Source organism: Haliotis cracherodii, unplaced genomic scaffold (genome assembly GCF_022045235.1).
Source record: "Haliotis cracherodii isolate W230 unplaced genomic scaffold, xgHalCrac1.p SCAF_2, whole genome shotgun sequence".
NCBI lineage: Eukaryota > Metazoa > Mollusca > Gastropoda > Lepetellida > Haliotidae > Haliotis > Haliotis cracherodii.
The window spans coordinates 72085949-72110463 of record NW_027266275.1 but is presented as its reverse complement, the minus strand read 5'-3'; the positions used below and the strand labels follow the sequence as shown (position 1 = coordinate 72110463).

The 24515-nt window shown below is 39.8% G+C and overlaps 1 protein-coding gene across 13 annotated transcripts in view; it reads right to left on the bottom strand.

The window, feature by feature from the left end:
• LOC139468474 (collagen alpha-1(XXIII) chain-like) overlaps positions 1–441 on the bottom strand; it is a 144409-nt gene extending 143968 nt beyond the window's left edge. For 5 of the 13 annotated variants that reach the window (XM_071250453.1, XM_071250455.1, XM_071250452.1 and 2 more), the window contains exon 1: positions 37–435. In XM_071250453.1, coding sequence (XP_071106554.1) covers positions 37–291 — 255 coding nt within the window. In that variant the 5' untranslated portion in view covers positions 292–435. Of the gene's footprint in view, positions 1–36 lie in introns of all 13 variants that reach the window. The other 8 variants (XM_071250445.1, XM_071250449.1, XM_071250450.1 and 5 more) reach the window with 5 other exon arrangements.
• Positions 442–24515: the final 24074 nt, after the last annotated feature.

The window sequence follows — 24515 nt, the reverse complement described above, 5'->3', positions numbered from 1 at the left end:
AGCACTTAGCCAGAATGATGGGATAAAAGTACTTACCTCCTGTATGAGCTTCTGCACTCGCGTGTCAACATATTTATTGATATTATTTTTATACTCTGAGCATTCTTTCTCCAATTTTCCAACTCTGTTTTGGAGAGAAACCAACGAATCGTGGTAGGACAAAATCGTCCAAGCGACAAAGGCGATTAGAAGACTGAGCAAAGTAATTCCAAGACATGCGAAAATCCACAAAATGAAACGCGCACACGGGCTATATGTCCTGCCCGAACCACCAGTCCGGTTCTTCTCCATTTTGGAGATTCCTGGAAAACTTTTCCTAAGTTCCGAAAAGTTTTCTGTCCGTCATGAACACAGTGTTGTAATCCGAGTGAGCCGGCTTGCTATACCCTATTCCTGCAGCCGCCGTCACTGAGCGAGGGATGACCCACTCGGACGCAGGGGGTGGAGCGGAACAGTCCACTGCAAGGGGGCGTGGTCCACAGATGGGGCTACATATCATCTCATTGACGGGGCAGTAAGAGCGCAGTAACAAATCATCGCTGAGATATGCTGGTGCCCCTTCAGCTCTGTTTGTCTGTCTCCGCCTCTCAATCGCTCGTTCATCCCGCCGCCCGACATGAATGGACGGCTTCTACTACTGTTAGAAATCAGCGTATTGCGTCGTCTCACGCGAGCGTTCTGCTCAAATACCAGCGTTTCCAATACAGAAAAAGTGAACGGTATTTTGCACATCTGAGAAGCAGACCTTGCAGGAAGTGCGCGTCAGTGGAGTGAAGTATACAAGCAGAAGTGTTCGTCTTACGCTTGTCGTGGTAGATTTGTCTGCTTATATCCCATCTCTAGAACACGTGTATAATACTGCCGCCCTCCCCCACTCCAGCACGTGCACTATACTGTTATATCGCCTCTCGTGATGACGTGTATAATACTGCTAAATCGCATTTTAAACACACGTGCATTATACTGCTTTCTGTCCTCTCTAACACACATGTATAATACTGCTATATCCCATCACTGCATTATACTGCTATATGCCCTTTCTAACACACGTGTATTATATTATTATATGCCATCTCTCACACACGTTCATTATACTGTTATATTCCCTCTTATGATCACGTGTATAATACTGTTATATCGAATCCTAAACACACATGTTTAGTATGTTTGGTATTTCTGCAATATGTCCTCTCTAACACACGTGCATTATACTGATATATGCCTGCTCTCACACTGGTGCATTATACTGTTATATTCCCATTCGTGTTCACGTGTATAATACTGATATCGCATCCCAAACACACGTGCATTATAACACACGTTCATTATACTGTTATATGCCATCTCTCACACACGTGCATTATACTGTTATATTCCCTCTCGTGTTCACGTGTATAATACTGCTATATCGCATCCCAAACACACGTGCATTATAACACACGTGCATTATAACACACGTGCATTATACTACTATATGCCATCTCTCACACACGTGCGTTATACTTTTATATTCCCTCTCGTGATCACGTGTATAATACTTATGCCTAACACGCGTGTATTAAAATGCCATATGCCCCCTCTAACACACGTGTAATATTGCTATATGCCATCTCTAACACACGTGTATTATACTGCTATATGCCCTCTCTAACACAGGTGTAGTATACTGCTATATGCCCAGTCTAACACACGTGTATAATACTGCTATATGCCCTCTCTAACACACGTGTATAATACTGCTATATGGCATCTCTAACATATATGTATTATACTGCTATATGCCCTCTATAACACACGTGTATAATACTGTTATATGCCCTCTCAAACACACATGTATTATACTGCTATATGCCATCTCTAACACACACTATTATACTGCTATATGCCCTCTCTAACACAGGTGTATAATACTGCTATATGGCATCTCTAACACATATGTATTATACTGCTATATGCCCTCTCTAACACAAGTGTATAATACTGCTATATGGCATCTCTAACACATATGTATTATACTGCTATATGCCCTCTCAAACACAGGTGTATAACACTTCTATATGCCCTCTCTAACACAGGTGTATAATACTGCTATATGGCATCTCTAACACATATGTATTATACTGCTATATGCCCTCTCAAACACAGGTGTATAACACTGCTATATGCCCTCTCTAACACAGGTGTATAATACTGCTATATGGCATCTCTAACATATATGTATTATACTGCTATATGCCCTCTCAAACACAGGTGTATAACACTGCTATATGCCCTCTCTAACACAGGTGTATTATACTGCTATATGGCATCTCTAACATATATGTATTATACTGCTATATGCCCTCTCTAACACAGGTGTATAACACTGCTATATGCTATCTCTAACACACGTGTATCAGACTGATACATCCCCTCTCAGACGTGTTTGTGCCGTACGCTGGTATGACTGTCCAAGACCCAGCACGGTAATGCAGTCGCGATGTTGTCATGCCACTAGAACGGTATTTGGGCAATCTTCCTTTGAAGGGATGTCTCAATTACTGACGAAGGAAAGCGGAGCTAATTGACACAATATGAGTAATGGGAATTCATTATCACACACATAATGAACGTTCGATGTTTGCATAATGTCACAACACATTACCATTGCACACAGGCGGCAGAGTACAGCGTTCACGAAAGATCATGAAATCCACTGAAATCCGTCTTCGTCAAACGTCTCAATATAGCGGCACTGGCAAATATTGATCAGAGATATTCCGTAATTCCGATTTTCGAATATGTTATTCTATATATTGCTCATTGACATTAAGGAAAAGTGAGGAAATGAATGAAATGTCAATCCTATAGAGAAACTTCTCAGAAGTCGGCCTATTGTTCAAATGACGCCATGTAATTCATTTGTGACGTTATGAATAATTGATGACGTCATGTCGTATTTTTTCTCTACAATGAATCACTATGACGCCATGTGGCTTCAACTGACCAATCATCATTGAAATTCGTTAAAATGCACATGTGCAAATATCGGAAAGTTATCACACATGAACATTTTACCCGTATGGTTAATACCATGTTGTTTGTTTCTTGCACTGAACACCATGACGTGTCAGAGAAATTATTGACATTTCTCTGTTAGATCGAAATATAAAGAAGGTCGCATTGAATCATTCCACACTGAAGGTCAGGTACCTGTGTTGTGAAGGGCGGTACCAGTGCGTCTATAGGGAAACAATAAAGGGGTTTTTATTTTTCGGATGGGTGGACTTGAAAGACTCTGTTGATAGTCATCAAATTATATAACAGGTTTAGGCAGAGCATCTTGAAAACCACTTAGAAGGGTTAGTGTAGTTCAGATAATATTATATAAGTAATTTTCATGATAAGAAATCGCGTTTCATCCTTCGGATACTTATGAAATACAGAAAATATATTTGCCAGGGTATCACTCTTGTAGCCTTCAATGGTAAGACCTGTCAATGATAAATAAAAGACCGTACACAATTTAGTCTTTACTTGTTTATCACTCTTGTAGCCTTCAATGGTAAGACCTGTCAATGATAAATAAAAGACCGTACACAATTTAGTCTTTACTTGTTTATCAGTCTTGTAGCCTTCAATGGTAAGACCTGTCAATGATAAATAAAAGACCATACACAATTTAGTCTTTACTTGTTCCTATCATACTGTGAATTATGAGTCAAGGTTTGACAGGTCACGGGGACATATTCAGAGTAGAGACAAGACCGTCAGTATAGATCAGTGGTCATCCTGTAACTCAAGGTAATGGTGACAGCTACATTATATAAATTATCATGTAGAGCTGTCCTGTTTCGAATTCTAAAAGTCATACAACGCACACTCCTGGTGTGTTATACAGCATTGTAATGTTGTATCCAGAACTGAGAGAAGAAAACAGTATGTAATAAGGATTGGATCCTGAAGTAAACTATCTGAGGATTGTACAAAGTGTAATACTTTTGCTGATGATTATTATCACCATGTCATCGTAAACTGTGAATGTCTACTTTCAGAGAGAGATGTATTCGTTTCCACTCTAATTGATATTCCTGATGTTGAAATGTATGTTAAAATAGAGATGATGGAAGACCATGATATGTTAGCATTCTTCTTGGTGCAAACAATATCCTCAACACCTTGTTGTAAAATTACCAGTATTTCCTACTGTTTATAGCCTGTGTATATGCGGGACAGTGTGCCCACCTTTGTGATATATATGTTTGATTATTTTGTTGTTTAATTATTTAATGACATAATATTGATGTGTTTTCAGAATCTTCGGATTTATCTGGAGGAAAAAAAGACATTCATTCATTCTTGAAAACTGTACTTTGAGGGAGGGTTATTGTAGTTCGGGTAATATTATATAAGTAATTTTCACGATAAGCGTTGCGTCCTTGGGATACTTGTGTACAGAAAATATATTTTGCCTGGGTAATCAGTCTTTTAAGATGTTAAATGATGAGACCTGTCCATGATAAATGAAAGTACGTACACAACTTAGTCTGTTATTGTTCTTTGTGGGACGTTTCAGAGCTACTTCTTGCTCCTCACCAAGTGAAGAAGTAGCTCTGAAACGTCGTACAAAGAGTTATAGAAGTTGCTATCCTTAAAGTGTCATGTTTTCAATGAATGAAAGTCTGTACAGAACTTAGTCTGTAATTGCTCCCATCATACTGTGAGTTATGAGTCAAAGCTGGACAGTACACGGGGAAATATTCAGAATATAAACAAGACCGTCAAGGTAGAGCAGTGGTCATCCTGTAACTCTGGGTAATGGAGAGTCAAGGTAGAGCAGTGGTCATCCTGTATCTCTGGGTAATGGAGAGTCAAGGTAGAGCAGTGGTCATCCTGTAACTCTGGGTAATGGAGAGTCAAGGTAGAGCAGTGGTCACCCTGTAACTCTGGGTAATGGAGAGTCAAGGTAGAGCAGTGGTCATCCTGTAACTCTGGGTAATGGAGAGTCAAGGTAGAGCAGTGGTCATCCTGTAACCCTGGGTAATGGAGAGTCAAGGTAGAGCAGTGGTCATCCTGTAACTCTGGGTAATGGAGACAGCTACTTGCGACACAGGATTATATCTGTGTAAACTGTAACTGCCTTAAGCCCCCTCTGAAGGTTCCGCCTAATTAAGTGGCAGGTAAGATGTCCCGGGGCTATGCGACTCTATCACATAGATTCTCCAGTAAGCGTGTATGCAACATGTAGGTCTTAAGCCTTGCCTCGGGATACTTGTGTACTGGTGATTTCATTTAGCAAATCACTTTAAACATCACTTTGTACGTGTATACATATATATATGATGTGTACATGCATATACACACTGACACGAGGCCGTGGGTGTGCGATGTTGGGTTGGTTAACTTGCCTTTTAGTGAGTGTTAATGTGTTCCTGGGCATGGGTGCATGTCATGGAATTTGGCCAACGACACGATTAATTTTTAAAGCCGAACATTTATATCACATACACAACATAAAAACAACCACATACTCAACCATATAGACAACATATACACAACCACATACACAACAGATACACAACCACATAAACAACATATACTCAACCACAAACACAACATATACACAACCACATACACAACCACATACACAACAGATACACAACCACATAAACAACATATACTCAACCACGAACACAACATATACACAACCACATACACAAACATGCGCACAACATACACAACATATACACAACAGATATACAACAACATACACAACCATATACACAACATGTACACAACCATATACAGAAAGATATACACAACCATATATACAAACAGATACACAACCATATATACAACCATATACACAACCATATACAGAAAGAGATACACAACCCTGTATATAAACATATACACAACCATATATACAAACAGATACACAACCATATATACAAACATATAGGCAACCATATATACAAACATATACACAACCATATACAGAAACATATACACAACCATATACACAACCCATATACACAATCATATACACAACCATGTACAGAAACAAATACACAAACATATACACAACCATATTCACAACCATATACACAACCATATACACAGCCATATACACAACCATATACACAACCATATACAGAAACAGATGCTCAAACATATACACAACCATATACACAACCATATACAGAAAAAGGTGCACAGCCATATACACAGCCATATACACAACCATATACACAACCATATACACAACCATATACAGAAACAGATACACAAACAGATACACAAACATATACACAACCATATACAGAAACATATACACAACCATATACAGAAACAGGTGCACAACCATATACAGAAACAGACACACAACCATATACACAAACATATGTACACAACCATATACACAACCATATACTGAAACAGACACACAACCATATACACAAACATATATACAAACATATACACAACCATATACACAACCATATACACAACCATATACAGAAACAGATACACAAACAGATACACAAACATATACACAACCATATACAGAAACATATACACAACCATATACAGAAACAGGTGCACAACCATATACAGAAACAGACACACAACCATATACACAAACATATGTACACAACCATATACACAACCATATACTGAAACAGACACACAACCATATACACAAACATATATACAAACATATACACAACCATATACACAGCCATATGCAGAAACAGACACACAACCATATACACAAACATATATACAAACATATACACAAACATATACACAACCATATACACAACCATATGCAGAACCATATACACAACCAAATACAGAACCAAATATACAAACATATACACAAACATATACAGAACCATACACAGGAACAGGTGCACAACCATATACAAAACCATGTACAGAAACAGATACACAACCATATACACAAACAAATATACAAACATATACACAAACATATATACAAACATTTACAAAACCATATGTACAAACATATACACAGCCATATATAGAAACAGATACACAACCCTACATACAAACATATACACAACCATATATACAAACATATACACAACCATATATACAAACATATACACAACCATATATACAAACATATACACAAACATATATACAAACATGTACACAACCATATACACAACCACATATACAAACATATACACAAACATATACACAACCATATACAAAAACAGATGCACAACCATATATACAATCATATACACAAACATGTATGCAAACATATACACAACCATTTACAGAAACAGATACACGACTATATATACAAACATATACACAAACAAATATACAAACAGATACACAAACATATATACAAACATATACACAACGATATACACAAACATATAAACAAACATATACACAACGATATACACAAACATATATACAAACATATACACAACGATATACACAAACAAATATACAAACATATACACAACTATATACAGAATCATATACAGAAACTGACACACAACCATATACACAACCATATACACAACCATATTCACAACCATATACAAAACCATATACAAACATATACACAACCATATACACAACCATATACACAACCATATACAAACATATTCACAACCATATACACAACCATATACACAACCATATACACAACCATATACAAACATATTCACAACCATATACACAACCATATACACAACCATATACACAAGGATATACACAACCATATACACAACCATATACAAACATATACACAACCATATACACAACCATATACAAACATATTCACAACCATATACACAACCATATACACAACCATATACAAACATATTCACAAACATATACACAACCATATACACAACCATATACAAACATATTCACAACCATATACACAGCCATATACACAACCATATACACAACCATATACACAACCATATACACAACCATATACAAACATATACACAACCATATACACAACCATATACAAACATATACACAACCATATACAAACATATACACAACCATATACACAACCATATACAAACATATACACAACCATATACACAACCATATACAAACATATTCACAACCATATACACAACCATATACACAACCATATACAAACATATTCACAAACATATACACAACCATATACACAACCATATACAAACATATTCACAACCATATACACAACCATATACACAACCATATACACAACCATGTACACAACCATATACAAACATATACAGAACCAAATACACAACCATATACACAACCAAATATACAAACATATGCACAAACATATATACAAACATATACACAACGATATACACAAACATATAAACAAACATATACACAACGATATACACAAACATATATACAAACATATACACAACGATATACACAAACATATATACAAACATATACACAACGATATACAGAATCATATACAGAAACTGACACACAACCATATACACAACCATATACACAACCATATACAAACATAAACACAACCATATACACAACCATGTACACAACAATATACACAACCATATACACAACCATGTACACAACAATATACACAACCATATACACAACCATATACAAACATATACAGAACCAAATACACAACCATATACACAACCAAATATACAAACATATGCACAAACATATATACAAACAGATGCACAACCATATATACAATCATATACACAAACATATATGCAAACATATACACAACCATTTACAGAAACAGATACACGACTATATATACAAACATATACACAAACAAATATACAAACAGATACACAAACATATATACAAACATATACACAACGATATACACAACCATATACAAACATATACACAACCATATACACAACCATATACAAACATATACACAACCATATACACAACCATATACAAACATATTCACAACCATATACACAACCATATACACAACCATATACAAACATATTCACAAACATATACACAACCATATACACAACCATATACAAACATATTCACAACCATATACACAACCATATACACAACCATATACACAACCATGTACACAACCATATACAAACATATACAGAACCAAATACACAACCATATACACAACCAAATATACAAACATATGCACAAACACATATAGAAACATATACACAACGATATACACAAACATATAAACAAACATATACACAACGATATACACAAACATATATACAAACATATACACAACGATATACACAAACATATATACAAACATATACACAACGATATACAGAATCATATACAGAAACTGACACACAACCATATACACAACCATATACACAACCATATACAAACATAAACACAACCATATACACAACCATGTACACAACAATATACACAACCATATACACAACCATGTACACAACAATATACACAACCATATACACAACCATATACAAACATATACAGAACCAAATACACAACCATATACACAACCAAATATACAAACATATGCACAAACATATATACAAACAGATGCACAACCATATATACAATCATATACACAAACATATATGCAAACATATACACAACCATTTACAGAAACAGATACACGACTATATATACAAACATATACACAAACAAATATACAAACAGATACACAAACATATATACAAACATATACACAACGATATACACAAACATATAAACAAACATATACACAATGATATACACAAACATATATACAAACATATACACAACGATATACACAAACATATATACAAACATATACACAACTATATACAGAATCATATACAGAAACTGACACACAACCATATACACAAACATATACACAACCATATACAAACATATACACAACCATATTCACAACCATATACAGAAACAGACACACAACCATATACAGAAACAGACACACAACCATATACACAACCACATACAGAAACAGACACACAACCATATATACAAACATATACACAACCATATACACAACCATATATACAAACATATATACAAACATATACACAACCATATATACAACCATATATACAAACATATATACAAACATATACACAACCATATACACAACCATATATACAAACATATATACAAACATATACACAACCATATACAGAAACAGACGTACAAACATATACACAACCATATATAGAAACAGACACACAGCCATATACAGAAACAGACACACAAACATATACACAGCCATATACAGAAACAGACACACAACCATATACACAACCATATACACAACCAAATATACAAACATATACACAACCATATACAGAAAGAGATACACAACCATAAACACAACCATATACACAACAGATACACAACAGATATACAAACATATACACAACCATATACAGAAAGAGATACACAACCATTTACACAACAGATACACAACAGATATACAAACATATACACGACCATATACAGAAACAGATACACAACCATATACACAACCATATACACAACCATATACAGAAACATATATACAAACATATATACAAACATATACACAACCATATACAGAAACAGACACACAAACATATACACAACCATATACAGAAACAGACACACAGCCATATACAGAAACAGACACACAACCATATACACAACCATCTACACAAACATATACAGAAACAGATGCTCAAACATATACACAATCATATACAGAAACAGATACACAACCATATACAGAAACAGATGCTCAAACAGATGCACAACCATATACAGAAAGAGATACACAACCATATACACAACCATTTACACAACAGATACACAACAGATATACAAACATATACACAACCATATACAGAAACAGACAGATGTTCAATCCGTAAGTTCGTTATCAACGTAGTTTACTGAACACAACCATTTACAAAGGCATGTACAGAGCCACGTCAAGAACATCACGACTGCATAAGTGTCCCAGAAGGCCGCCTGCAGTCTCGTGCCGTGACGTTCTGGAGGCAGCAGTCAGTATGTGTTGTACGTTGTAAGTCTGCTCACTCTCAGCATGTATAGCCGCTTGAATGAAGTTAATGTTATTTTCATTACGGGTTCAAATCCCGCGATGTTGTGGTAATTACTAATCATTATCATTAGGTTGATTACTTATCCATGAATAATGTTCCTCGCTTTGGGCGCCGTGCGTTACCTTCAGATATCTGTAAAACACGACGTCAAGGTTTGCCCGACTGAGCCCAGCCACGGGGAACTGGAATATGCAAATGGCGGTTAAACATGTGTGGAATTAGTCTTTCATCATCGACTCCGATGTTTGGTGTGTATAATATGTAGCTAAACACAAACAATGTTTCATAAATATAATACGGAAAGATAAGCGAAAGACATAACACTACTCACTAACTGAACAATGTTTGCAGTATTAAGCCCCCTCGAAATTAAATACTTCTTTGAATGTTTAAATGTTGTTTAACGCCGCGCTCAGCAATATTCTTAGTTTATGACGGCGGAATATATACTACTCAACTGTTGATAGGGAACATCAGATATGAGATAAAAATTATCCCTATCAAAAGCGGAGCAGTATATTTATCCAGTACACTATGTAATGCGCTTTACTGATTTTCCATGACGAGTGAGAATATATGCTCTCCAATGATTTCCGGATGAAGGTGAAGGTCATGATATTCTTCTACTACTTTCCTGTGATGTTCCTTTAAACACTCACGTGTATATTCTGTCCCCACAATCTGTTCCCAGAGTGCGGAAGGTCCGGGGTTCGATCCCCGGCCTCGTCGTACCAAATGACACACCTGCAAAAAGGTTACACATTGCTCACAATAAATGTATTCCGTATTACTGTTCTGACTAACACATATTTTTGGTTTCAAGGTAACTTACTCACATGGACACCTGAAACCGACATCGATTACCTGACCAAGCAGACCATCAGGTAATCGATGTAGGTTGAGTGAGTGAGTGAGAGTATGGTTTTACGCCGCTTTTAGCAATATCACGGCGAGGGACACCAGAAATGGGCTTCACGTGATGTCGGTTGAGTATAGTTATCTACCAACCATCGCCCTCCGTTCTGGGCTGCCTCCGTGGTCTAGTGGTAGAGGGTCCAACCGGAGAGCGGAAGGTCCGGGGTTCGATCCTCTGCCGCCTCATGCCGAAAGACGTTAAAAGATGGTACTTGTTGTTACCCTGTCTGGCGCTTGGCATTAAGGGACTAAAACAAGGACTGGTCGGCTCGGAGGCAGTATGCTGCGTCTGAGTGGGTGTATTGATGTTGAATTGCGACATGGTATCTCAGTTGGCTAGCACTATAAAATCGGCATTAGTCTGGACTAGTACAAGCAGCCATACACACACACACACGCGCACACGCGCACGCACGCACGCACGCACGCACGCACGCACGCACGCACGCACGCACGCGTCGCTATATAAGTGCAACAATCTTGGACGCGACTTTAAACCCCATTTCACCTGACCTCACCTCCACAATCTGTCAGGAACACTAACGCTCTCACCAAAATATTTCCCTTGTGACAAATATGCACGTTTTTACGTACAAATACGTTTGTAAGATTTGTAAGAGTAATGCTCATTGTTTCAGACATGGAGTGACGTAATTAATGCACGGCGCTAACTACCCCAGGCTGTGTCTTCTACTCGTGGAACAGATATGTCGCTTTCCAGGGTTGTTTATTTCGGAATCGACCACATGGAAGGATGGCACTGTCCCACCAGGGCCCACTTGCACAAAGCGATCTTAGCGCTAAGATGATCGTAACTCCCATACTTTAACATAGGCTTACAATAGTCGTAGTGCTAAGATCGCTTTGTGCAAGTGGGCCCTGGTCTGTTCATTTAACATATCAAACATGTACTTTGTACCAAGATTGTCTTGTCTGATGCAGGTTAGAGTTATCTTCTAATACATCTACATGTCATTTCCCTTACACTGTTACACAACGCTCGACCCGTGAAGATCCGGGACAGAATAGGTCTTCAGCAACCCATGCTTGTCATAAGACGCGACTAACGGGATCGGGTGGTCAGGCTCGCTGACTTGGTTGATGTGTGTCATCGTATCTCATATGCGTGGATCGATGCTCATGATATCAACCACTGGATTGTCTGGTCCAGACTCAATTATTTACAGACAGCCGTCATATAGCTGGAATATTGCTGAGTGCGGCGTTAAAGAACAACCAAACAATACACAACACACATGTAGCAGTTTCCAGTCTTGTTATCTTATTACTATTATTGTCCTCACATGTACATATATATGTTCTCTGCTTCCGAGCATTCATTCACCTGATGAAGGAGTAAGAATATACTCCGAAACGTTGTGTTCCTCATATGAAGAAGCTGACATCCATGAATCATCCATCTTCCTTAAATCTCTTATACATCAGTGATTTCCTGTTTTATACATTTGACTGGCCGTCCAAATAATAGTGCCATTTCGCCTACAAAAAACATTACATGTTTTAGTTGATGAAAATGGTATATTTTTAAAGCACTTTGATCAGATTCATATTATTATGCCAATGCATATGCAGAGTGGTTCAACAACACTTCAGTTAATTGATTCTAGCCTATTTTTATACTTAGGCTGGCATTTCATAGGTGAATTGACCTGTAGCTAGGACATACACGGTTGAGGTATGGAAAGAGGTGGAATTAGACTAATCCTTGCATCGACTGCGGTATAATAATATATTCTCAGGTACCACTGACACAATAGTTTCTCGATCAGATATCAGGATACAAAGAGATATACAACATCCACGCGGAACGCCCGTAGCGCGAGACGTATGTCACGTTACGTCACGATGACTGATATGGCTGTGCACACACAAACAGCCTCGTTTGTAGCGTGACCGTCACGTCGCAGGTACGCGACATTCATCACGGCGGATTTATGGGGGATCTTCTGAATGATTGCAGTGAGCCTGGGAGGTGTAGGGTTCATTTGTCACATGTCCCCGCCTACGTCACACAGTACACATGTATATACATGTGTAGGTAGGTACGTCACATAATACACTTATTATACAAGTATATGTAGGTACGTCACACAGTACACTTGTATATACATGTGTAGGAAGGTACGTCACATAATACACTTGCATATACATGCATATGCAGGTACGTCATATAATACACTTGTAAATGTACGTCACATAATACACTTGTATTTACATGTATATATGTATGTCACATATTACACTTGTATATATATGTAGGTACCTCAAATAATACACTTGTATTTACATGTATATATATATGCCACATATTACACTTGTATATATATGTAGGTACCTCAAATAATACACTTGTATTTACATGAATATACGTAGGTCACATAACACACTTGTATTTACGTGTATAAATGTACGTCACATAGTACACTTGTATATGTATGTATTTGTAGGTATCTCACATAATACACTTGTATATACATGTATATGTAGGTACGTTACATAATACACTTGTATATACATGTATATGCATGTCACACACCACACTTGTATATACATATGTATGTATGTACGTCACACAAAACACTTGTATATACACGTAGATGTAGGTACGTCACACACTAAATTTGTATATATACGAATATGTAGGTACGTCACACAATACACTTGTATATACACGTATATGTAGGTACGTCACACAATACACTTGTGAATACATGTGTAGGTACGTCACACAATACACTTGTATATACACGTATATGTAGGTACGTCACACAACACACCTGTACATACACGTATATGTAGGAACGTCACACAATACACCTGTACATACACGTATATGTAGGTACGTCACACAATACACTTGTATATACACGTATATGTAGGTACGTCACACAATACACTTGTATATATACGAATATGTAGGTACGTCACACAATACACTTGTATATACACGTATTTGTAGGTACGTCACACAATACACTTGTATATGTACACGTATTCGTAGATACGTCACACAATACACTTGTATATATGCGAATATGTAGGTACGTCACACAATACACTTGTTTATACACGTATATGTAGGTACGTCACACAATACACTTGTAAATACATGTGTAGGAACGTCACACAATACACTTGATATACACGTATATGTAGGTACGTCACACAATACACTTGAATATACACGTATATGTAGGTACGTCACACAATACACTTGTATATACACGTATATGTAGGCACGTCACAAAATGCACTTGTATATACATGTATATGTAGGAACGTCACACAATACACTTGTATATACACGTATATGTAGGTACGTCACACAATACACGTGTACATGCACGTATATGTAGGTACGTCACACAATACACTTGTATATACACGTATATGCTACAATAAATAAGTCAATGTGGTGTGAATGAATGTTGTTTTACAGAAACAAGAGAATGCCAGAGAACTTTCAAGGCTCGCTTTCAACAACTATGGGCCTATAATCGCTGTTGTCTGTTATAAGATATAGATAAATATACCCTGGCCCAGCCCCCTCTTTGGATCCGTGTCTGACTTGCATTACACGATAATATGGCGATATTACACGATAACTGGGCTATAGTACACGATAACTGGGCGATATTACATGATAACGGGGCGACGTTACATTTATACGTATGACTGCCTTGTCTGTGTACAGACTAATCGGCTTATACCACACGTTGAATAGGCGACCACTGACCAGAGGCCTGGCTGTATTTGTGTACTATCGCCACGGGTTTAGCTTGTCCTAACTGTTCCCCTCACAGCTGAGACTCCGTGCTTGGAGTTGATGGAAGCCCTTTCACTCGTTCACTCAGCGAAGACTATCCTTTCTCACACAGGATACGAAAAAAAATGTTACGATCCATCTCGCATCAACTTTTTTCTGTACTTGTTTAAATGTTTTCCATTTCTAACTCGCTGCTCGCGCCTCATGAACGTTGCCTGCAAGCTTAGACAATTGTATCCGGGTTGGGGAAGCTACTGCTCCGTTCAGATAACGACCCGCCCTATTACTGCTTTATAACCCTCAGTCCCATTCATTCAAATTACCGCGGTAAACATACAAGACAAGACACTGGCACCACGATAGGAGAAGCGCTGGGATGCTAGTCTACCCCTGTCCCGTACCCTCGCGGCCTCGCAGCGCACCTGCTACCGGTTACCGCCTTCGAGTGCTGCGTCATGCGCATCTGCGCAACCTGCTGATGATGATTGCACGGAAGTTGAGACAGGTGTCTACGTCATTTCATATGTATTTTCATAATCCCGAGTTCCTTTACCCTATCCTGACGACTATTAGCTGTGATTTTGTTTACCTGACAAATCTGACACGATTCGGGTGATACCTGTCATAGCATGCATCTGTGGCCACGGCAGTGACCGTACTTTTCAAAATGTTAACCATCAGAGATTCTATAACTCCTATGAACGTTGAAAATCAGAAACAGACGAAACGAACTTCGCATGTCCCAGACTACAGGGGTGTACAACAAACAGATGCCCCTCCTCCACAGAACAAGATGCACGTGCTCATGACACAAGAACAGATGCACGTGCTCATGACACAAGAACCGATACACGTGCTCATGTCACAAGAAAAAAATGCGGGTTCTCATGTCACAAGAACAAGATGCACGTGCTCATGTCACATGAACAAGATGCACGTGCTCATGTCACAAGAACACGATGCACGTGCTCCTGTCACAAGAACAGATACACTTGCTCATGACACAAGAACTGATGCACGTGCTCCTGTCACAAGAACCGATACACGTGCTCATGTCACAAGAACAAAATGCACGTACTCATGTCGCAAGAAACGATGCACGTGCATATGTCCATAGAACAAGATGCACGTGCTCATGACACAAAAACAAGATGCATGTGCACATGACACAAGAAAAGATGCACGTGCTCATGTCACAAGAAAAGATGCACGTGCTCATGTCGTAAGAAACGATGCACGTGCTCATGCTTCAAGAACAAGATGCACGTGTACATCCCATATCAGTCTAGCACATCGTACTGAATATGTGTCTAGTTCCGCCTCTGTGGTCTAGTGGTAGAGCGTCCGCCCGGAGAGCGCGTCATACCAAAAGACATTAAAATATGGCACTTGTTGTTACCCTGTCTGGCGCTCGGCATCAAGGGGCTAAAACAAGGACTGGTCGGCTCAGAGTCAGAAATCTTTGTCTTAATGGAGTATTGATGTTAAACTGCGGCATGGTATTTCAGTGGGCTACCACTATAAACACGGCATACGTCACCAACACACGCCTACACCCACCCACCCACCCACACACACACCTACACCCACACACACACACACCTACACACACACACATCCACACACACACCTACACCTACACACCCACCCACCCACACACCCACACACCCACACACACGCACACACGCACACACACACGCACGCACGCACACACACACACACACACACACACACACACACACACACACACACACACACACACACACACACACACACACACACACACACACTATTTCACCTCTCCTTCACATTATACAGTGAGTCTAGCACAGCGTGTACAGTCTAACACACTGTAAGTCTGTTTACAGACGAGCTATGCACTAGTTCGAGTTCTTGTCTGGCTGTACTTATCTTAGAGGTAGTAGATCAGTTTCGTACATCAACACCGCATGAATGCGCTATGCCCTTACATTCATTACAGCAGATCCCGGTACACGTGTCCTCGACAGGGTGTTTTCATCTGTACTGTTACGTGTAACCCCTGTAAAAAGACGCACCTAAATTAATCCCAACGGCACTGGAATGTGTGGGTGCAAAGATTAATCCTGTAGAAAGTTCCATAAAACGTTCCATAACCTGACGAACACAAGATACCCTTGTGTCTGTGTATGCGCCATCCTGCCAGAGGATACCAACCACGCCCTCCCTGAATCCTGAATACCCTCTCATTGCTCTCCTAGAATGTTGAATAATACTTACAAAGAATTTTATAAAGCATTGAGAAAAGGGTGTGATTTGAAGTTACATTACTGAAACAATATTCCACTACTGACTCCCTGTCCTCGGTATAGCGGGTACATGGTCACCGTGTTCCCCGACCCCCTCGAAACACGGCCTTCACCCCCATCAGTTAAAGTAACCTTCATGTGGGCTATGTAGGTACACGACGGCATTGAGCAATCACTGCAGCCTTGTTTTGCTTCTTGTATCGGCTCAAGACACTTGATGCCGTACGTCAATAAACCTCTTGTGTCTGTCTCGTCAGTAAATACAACGGCGGGCACACGCGCTGCCCGAGACCCAGTCTATCTTGCCTCTCCTTTGTTCTACGAGACAATATCATATAAACAAATACACCGCTGCATAACATATTTGATATCTAAAACGATTATAGAAAGTTCGCAACACTGCCTGAAGCCAAGCAGTCCAGATTGAACGTACCTCATTCATTTAACTTGAAGGCATTAGTTTTAACAACTTCCGTTGACGTCAAGAACATATTTGTTTGGCGAGGGAGGTTTCCAGGAACAGGTGGCGTGAACCGATAATGTAAGCAATGATCAAGGTGAGTGAGTGAGTATTGCGAGGATTTTAGCAGTCTTCCTGCAATATCACGGCGTTGGACACCAGAAATGGGTTCACATATTGTACAAACTGTACTATTTCCGGCTTAGTTTACGAGGAAATACAAACGGTAATCTTAATCTCTGCATATAAAACAATGCCCTTGAGAGCAGGAAATACATTTTAAATGGTAAAATCATCATGTCTAGTGATGTTTTATATCAAATTTCATACTTTTATTGACCAAGTTTGTTATGCCTGTTTATTCACCTGAAGTCGTTAAAGGGATACGATAACGCTCATCAATGTATTTTGACCCCGAAGGTAGCGTTGTTTGTTTTTGAAGATGTCCGGACAGCAAAATTTAAATGTCCGATAAGCAATATTTTAAATCGGACATTTGAGATTCCCAATCGGACATTTCCGGCGCATATGACTGTTTCCGGACACCTGGTACAAACCCAGGCCTCTCGCGGCATAAGCGAACCCTTTACTAAATAACCACAAGGACACCACACTACTCCTGAAAAATAGGAAGACCGTTTGATTTTAGTAACAATACATTGTAACTTTGTATACTTTATTCTTTGCATACCTAACCTTGACTTAGATCCCCTATGCGGTGGAGTAGCCTAGTGGTTAAAGCGTTTGCTTGTCACGATGAAGACCCGGGTTCGATTCCCTCCATAGGTTCTGTTCTCCCTCGCCGTGATATTGCTGGAATATCGCTATAAGCAGCGTAAAATAACAACCAATACTCATTGATTCCCTTCCATCATGACTTAGGGCTAACGGTTTCAGTTTTAAATTTCCAGTTCAGTTCGAGTTAACAAGTGTGGAATGAATTAACGCTCAGCTAAACCCTGAATGTAGTATAGTCGTTGCAGTATCAATATGTAGGCCAATAATGTGGTACCACAGTTTGGACACATTGGACACGACTGCAAATCAGCAAATAGATGACCCCCGATTCATTTACCTGTGCGTGTGTGCGCGTGTGTGTATGTGAATGTGTGCGTGCGTGCGTGCGTGCGTGCGTGCGTGCGTGCGTGCGTGTGTTAGATGACCATATGAAAATGGTATTCATTATTCCAGATATATCACGGCGCCCTGTAGTCAGCAATATTCCGAATATATCACGGCGGCCTGTAGTCAGCAATATTCCGAATATATCACGGCGGCCTGTAGTCAGCAATATTCCAGCTATATCGAAGCAGTCTGTAGTCAGCAATATTCAAGATATATCACGGCGGCCTGTAGTCAGCAATATTCCAGCTATATCGAGGCAGTCTGTAGTCAGCAATATTCCAGCTATATCGAGGCAGTCTGTAGTCAGCAATATTCCAGCTATATAGAGGCAGTCTGTAGTCAGCAATATTCCAGCTATATCGAGGCAGTCTGTAGTCAGCAATATTCGAGATATATCACGGCGGCCTGTAGTCAGCAATAATCCAGCTATATTGAGGCAGCCTGCAGCCAGAAATATTCTAGCTACATCGAAGCGACCTGTAGTCATCAATATTCCAGCTATATCGAGGTAGCCTGTAGTCAGCAATATTCCAGCTATATCGTGGTAGCCTGTAGTCAGCTATATTCCGGATATATCACGGCGGCCTGTAGTCAGCAATATTCCAGCTATATCGAGGCAGTTTGTAGTCAGCAATATTCCAGCTATATCACGGCGGCCTGTAGTCAGCAATATTCCAGCTATATCGAGGTAGCCTGTAGTCAGCTATATTCCGGATATATCGAGGCAGTTTGTAGACAGCAATATTCCAGCTATATCGAGGCAGTTTGTAGTCAGCAATATTCCAGCTATATCACGGCGGCCTGTAGTCAGCAATATTCCAGCTACATCGAGGCAGCCTGTAGTCATCAATATTCCAGCTATATCGAGGCAGCATGTAAATACTTAAATCTGGACCAGACAAACCAGTGATTGATCTAACTAACGTCCCACGTGGTCGGGATACAATGAGTCATTAAGCCTGACCACCGATCAATTTTAGTTGCCTCTGAAAGCTGTCTTTTTTCACTTAGGATCAATTCTGTCCTCATCCGAGAGGGGGTTATTTTGAGACATACCGTGTGAATGTTAAGACATTATTGAAACAGAGTACCTTGTTTTAATGCTACCATTTCGCTCGTTCACTATGACACTGACATGATACGGCAGAATGTACACCCAGTGATATATGGGATGTTATCACAAACGTGCCGATACCATCAGCTACAGATGTAATATGACTCTATAACAGCCGGGAGGTATGCTAATATCAACCAGTGACAGGTATCCATTGCCTGTGACATCCCCCTCGGATGTTGTGGGACGGTGCCACATCGCTGGGTATAGTGCTGCAATATAGACGTGTTGCAGTCTCGTGTTTCTTCTGTTTCCGATAACGAAAGTATGTAACGAAACACTGACACAAATATACCGTAATTTTACCGTTATACCGTAATTACCGTTATATCAAGCAGTAATTAGGCGAGGGCAGCATCAGTTATAATTACTGTGTAGAATAACAGACTGACACTCAACACGTGCCACTTTGTAGAACAATTCATATCTGACGTAACGACATCGGAATGGTGGTCAGAAGATTGACGTACGTTTAATTTAGAAGAAAGGAGCCTTCTTCAAACGGTTATAGACAAAGTTCCACTCGCTATAATAGATTTGACATTTGAGTTTTCTGTACTCTTCAAATAGATAAACAGATAATCAGTTTTCATCTTTTGAAACAAAACCCGTAATAATTTCCCCGTAAAATTCATAATAATGTCGCTGCCTGCTGCGCAGAGTTGAGTCCCTTATTCCTGCCAGAACGAGGTGCTCGTGGCCCTGATCATGGTTCTTGTTATGCCATAACCGCACAGGGACTGTGGGGTAGCCTAGTGGTTAAAGCGTTCGCTCGTCACACCGAAGACCCTGGTTCGATTCCCCACATCGATACATTGCGTGAAGCCCATTTCTGGCGTCCGCCGTGATACTTCTGGAACATTTCTTAAAGCGGCGTAAAACCATCCTCACCCATCCCCCACTCCCAACTCTGATTTTACTCTAGATGTTTTGTACCTTTATCTTGAATTTAGTATTTGCCAGTTTATCAGTCTTGAGAAGCGCAAATAAGCATTTTTTAAAGCACTTGCAACATCGTGTAACTTAGTTTCGTCAACAGAAGCCATGGTCCCGATCTTAGCGCCACGATTGTCGTAAGATTATGTTAAGTATAGGAGTCTCAGATTTGTCTGGTTGTCCATGTTATGTCGAATGTCCGGATATCTTGAAGCTACAACACGGTCCCGCTTGGTTCAAGATACCGGGGTCCGACTGTAGTTTTTTCCCCAGATTTATTGAAGTGATGACAAAACTAATAAAATTACCATTTCAATATGCAGCATTGGTAGCTATATCAAAAAAATGAATACGACATTTTTGGGCACCTATGTTTGACACCGTGTTTGATATAAACATACATCACTTCAACGCCAGCAGGACTAGATGGGTTGTTAAAAATGTTGATAAGTTAAAAGGGCATAACGGGATCAAATATCAAAACACATTGTTGAACATTCCTCATACATTATGCATTCTCAATCCCACATCAATACATGTGCAAATGTCTCATTCAACTGCTAAATGTCATTTTCAATATGGCTGTCCGGGGAGCCATATTTACAACCGGCTTCAAATAAGTAAGTACTTTCAGAGACAGAAGTTTTGGGATAACCCATGCCGTTCATTCCTCAGCCTGTAACGTCAATCTAGTGACGTTCTCTGTAACGTCCATCACGCCACGGCGTGGTTCACCTATGTAGCGAGTCAGGCAGTACGATGTTTTAACGACCGAGTTTAATCCTCTGTAGAGACAGAAATCTGGGCCTACCACCACTAACGCGTGTACGAGGACAAAGAACCGCCACGATATCCGATGTTTTCAATTTCCCACTTTTAGGTTAACGATGTCGGTGATTTGTCGCGTGCATTTCCAACCTTTGATTGTGATCGGCCAGCATTTGTCACCGTCATGAGTTGAGTTGTTTTCCCCGGTTGCCATAGTTACGTCAATTAGTGGGGCTATAGATCTGTATAATGCCCGTCTCACCTGGCCACCACACACACACCACTGGTGGAACCAGCGGGCAGTATCTGAAATGCGCACGGCAGAGGATGGGGCTGTAGGGGAGTTTGGGATCTCTCACTCCTGGCCGGGTGCTGGGAAGATGTACGTTACAAGGCCACCAGCTCCAGAGTTGTCATGGCATGTTGTCAAGGGAGAAGCAGGTGTACTAAATCTGGCATCATTAAAAAAATATACAACAATTGTTAAGTGTAGCAGGGCCAGGGCCCACTTGCACAAAGCGATCTTAGCGCTACAACTATTGTAAGCCTATGTTGAAGTATGGGAGTTACGGTCATCTTAGCGCTAAGATCGCTTAGTGCACGTGGGCCTTGGAGTCATAACATCGATGACATCCGAATCTTGTCAGCTTGCTGACGGGGTTAACCTCTTTGGTCATGCGGACAATTCGTCCGACCTCAGATCAGAAGGTCCGTGGTTCGAATCCCATCAAGCTACTCGGAAACTTTATTGCCGCTACACAAGGAATGAGTTAGCAACGTTTTACGCCGATTTTACCAATATTCCTGACATATCACTCACAGGTAACACGACGAATCGACATTAATTAAGTATATTTTCAGAATACTGTGCATCTGTTTATCATAAAAAACATTGGCCAAACACATATTAAGTGATTGGTAACAGATACCTTACATTCTGAACAAACAAAAGAATTACAGTAAACTACGGTTATAATAAACTCAAGGGGGCCACTATTTTCAGTCCGTTATGATCGTAGTTCGTTATAGGCATATATACAGCAAACTGCCGGGACCAAAAGACCAGTTCGTTATATCTGTCAGTTCGTTATTAAGTGTGTTCGTTATAAACGTAGTTTACTGTATTGGCCTTTAAAAAAGACACGTAATAGAAGCCATAACTGTTTGAGATGGTGTGCGGATCTAAGCGTAAAACAAAACGCAGAATTACTTGACGAAGGCATTCCACGCATTGACATAATACACTGCAACGCTTCCGCAATGCTGGATCCCCAGCGGTCGTCCCCGTGATGTTGCTACTGATGTGGAGATGCACGTTGCTATCGACACATATAAGCCACCGTAGCGTCTGCCTATCCATCAAAGCCCTAACACACGTGTTCCTAATACCCTGTGTTCCTGTAGCACCTTCGATACTGTTATTCCACATAATATAATTTATTTATCGACATCTGGTAATATGAAAATAGAGAGGGTCTCAAATAAACATTGTCCTCATGTTTACAGTCGGAACAACAGGCACAGGAAAATCATCATAGCCCCAACTTCCGGGACTTAGCACCCGCCACCTAGCGGCGTGAAGTTGCTGGGTTAGGGTTATGCCCCTTTAGCACGTGCAACATCTGAAAGCATGCGTTGTTTGGAGAGCTCGTGGCTAAACGGCAACCTTGAGTCTTTCTATCTCATGGTGACATTTACACAACTTCCCTTGACAGTTCGGCAATGCCGTAGGACATACCACCCGTCTCCTTCTCTCGTCCTGTCGTCTGTTACATGCAGAGTGGCGGGAAGCCCCCGCCGCGGTGCCGCTCGCTACGTGACGCCATATTGGTCTGGTTGATCCCCGGAGATCCTCGTCTGAAATGCAGCATTCAATGAGATCGCAGCTCACGGTTTTAGGAGATAGGAGAAATCGTTTTCAGAGCACATCCTCCGGGTGGGGCCTTGTTTGCCGCCATTTTGCGGCTGATATGAAGATGCAGTTATTGCATGAGACAGACGGCGAAGGTTGGGGCCTGGGGCAAATGTCAGA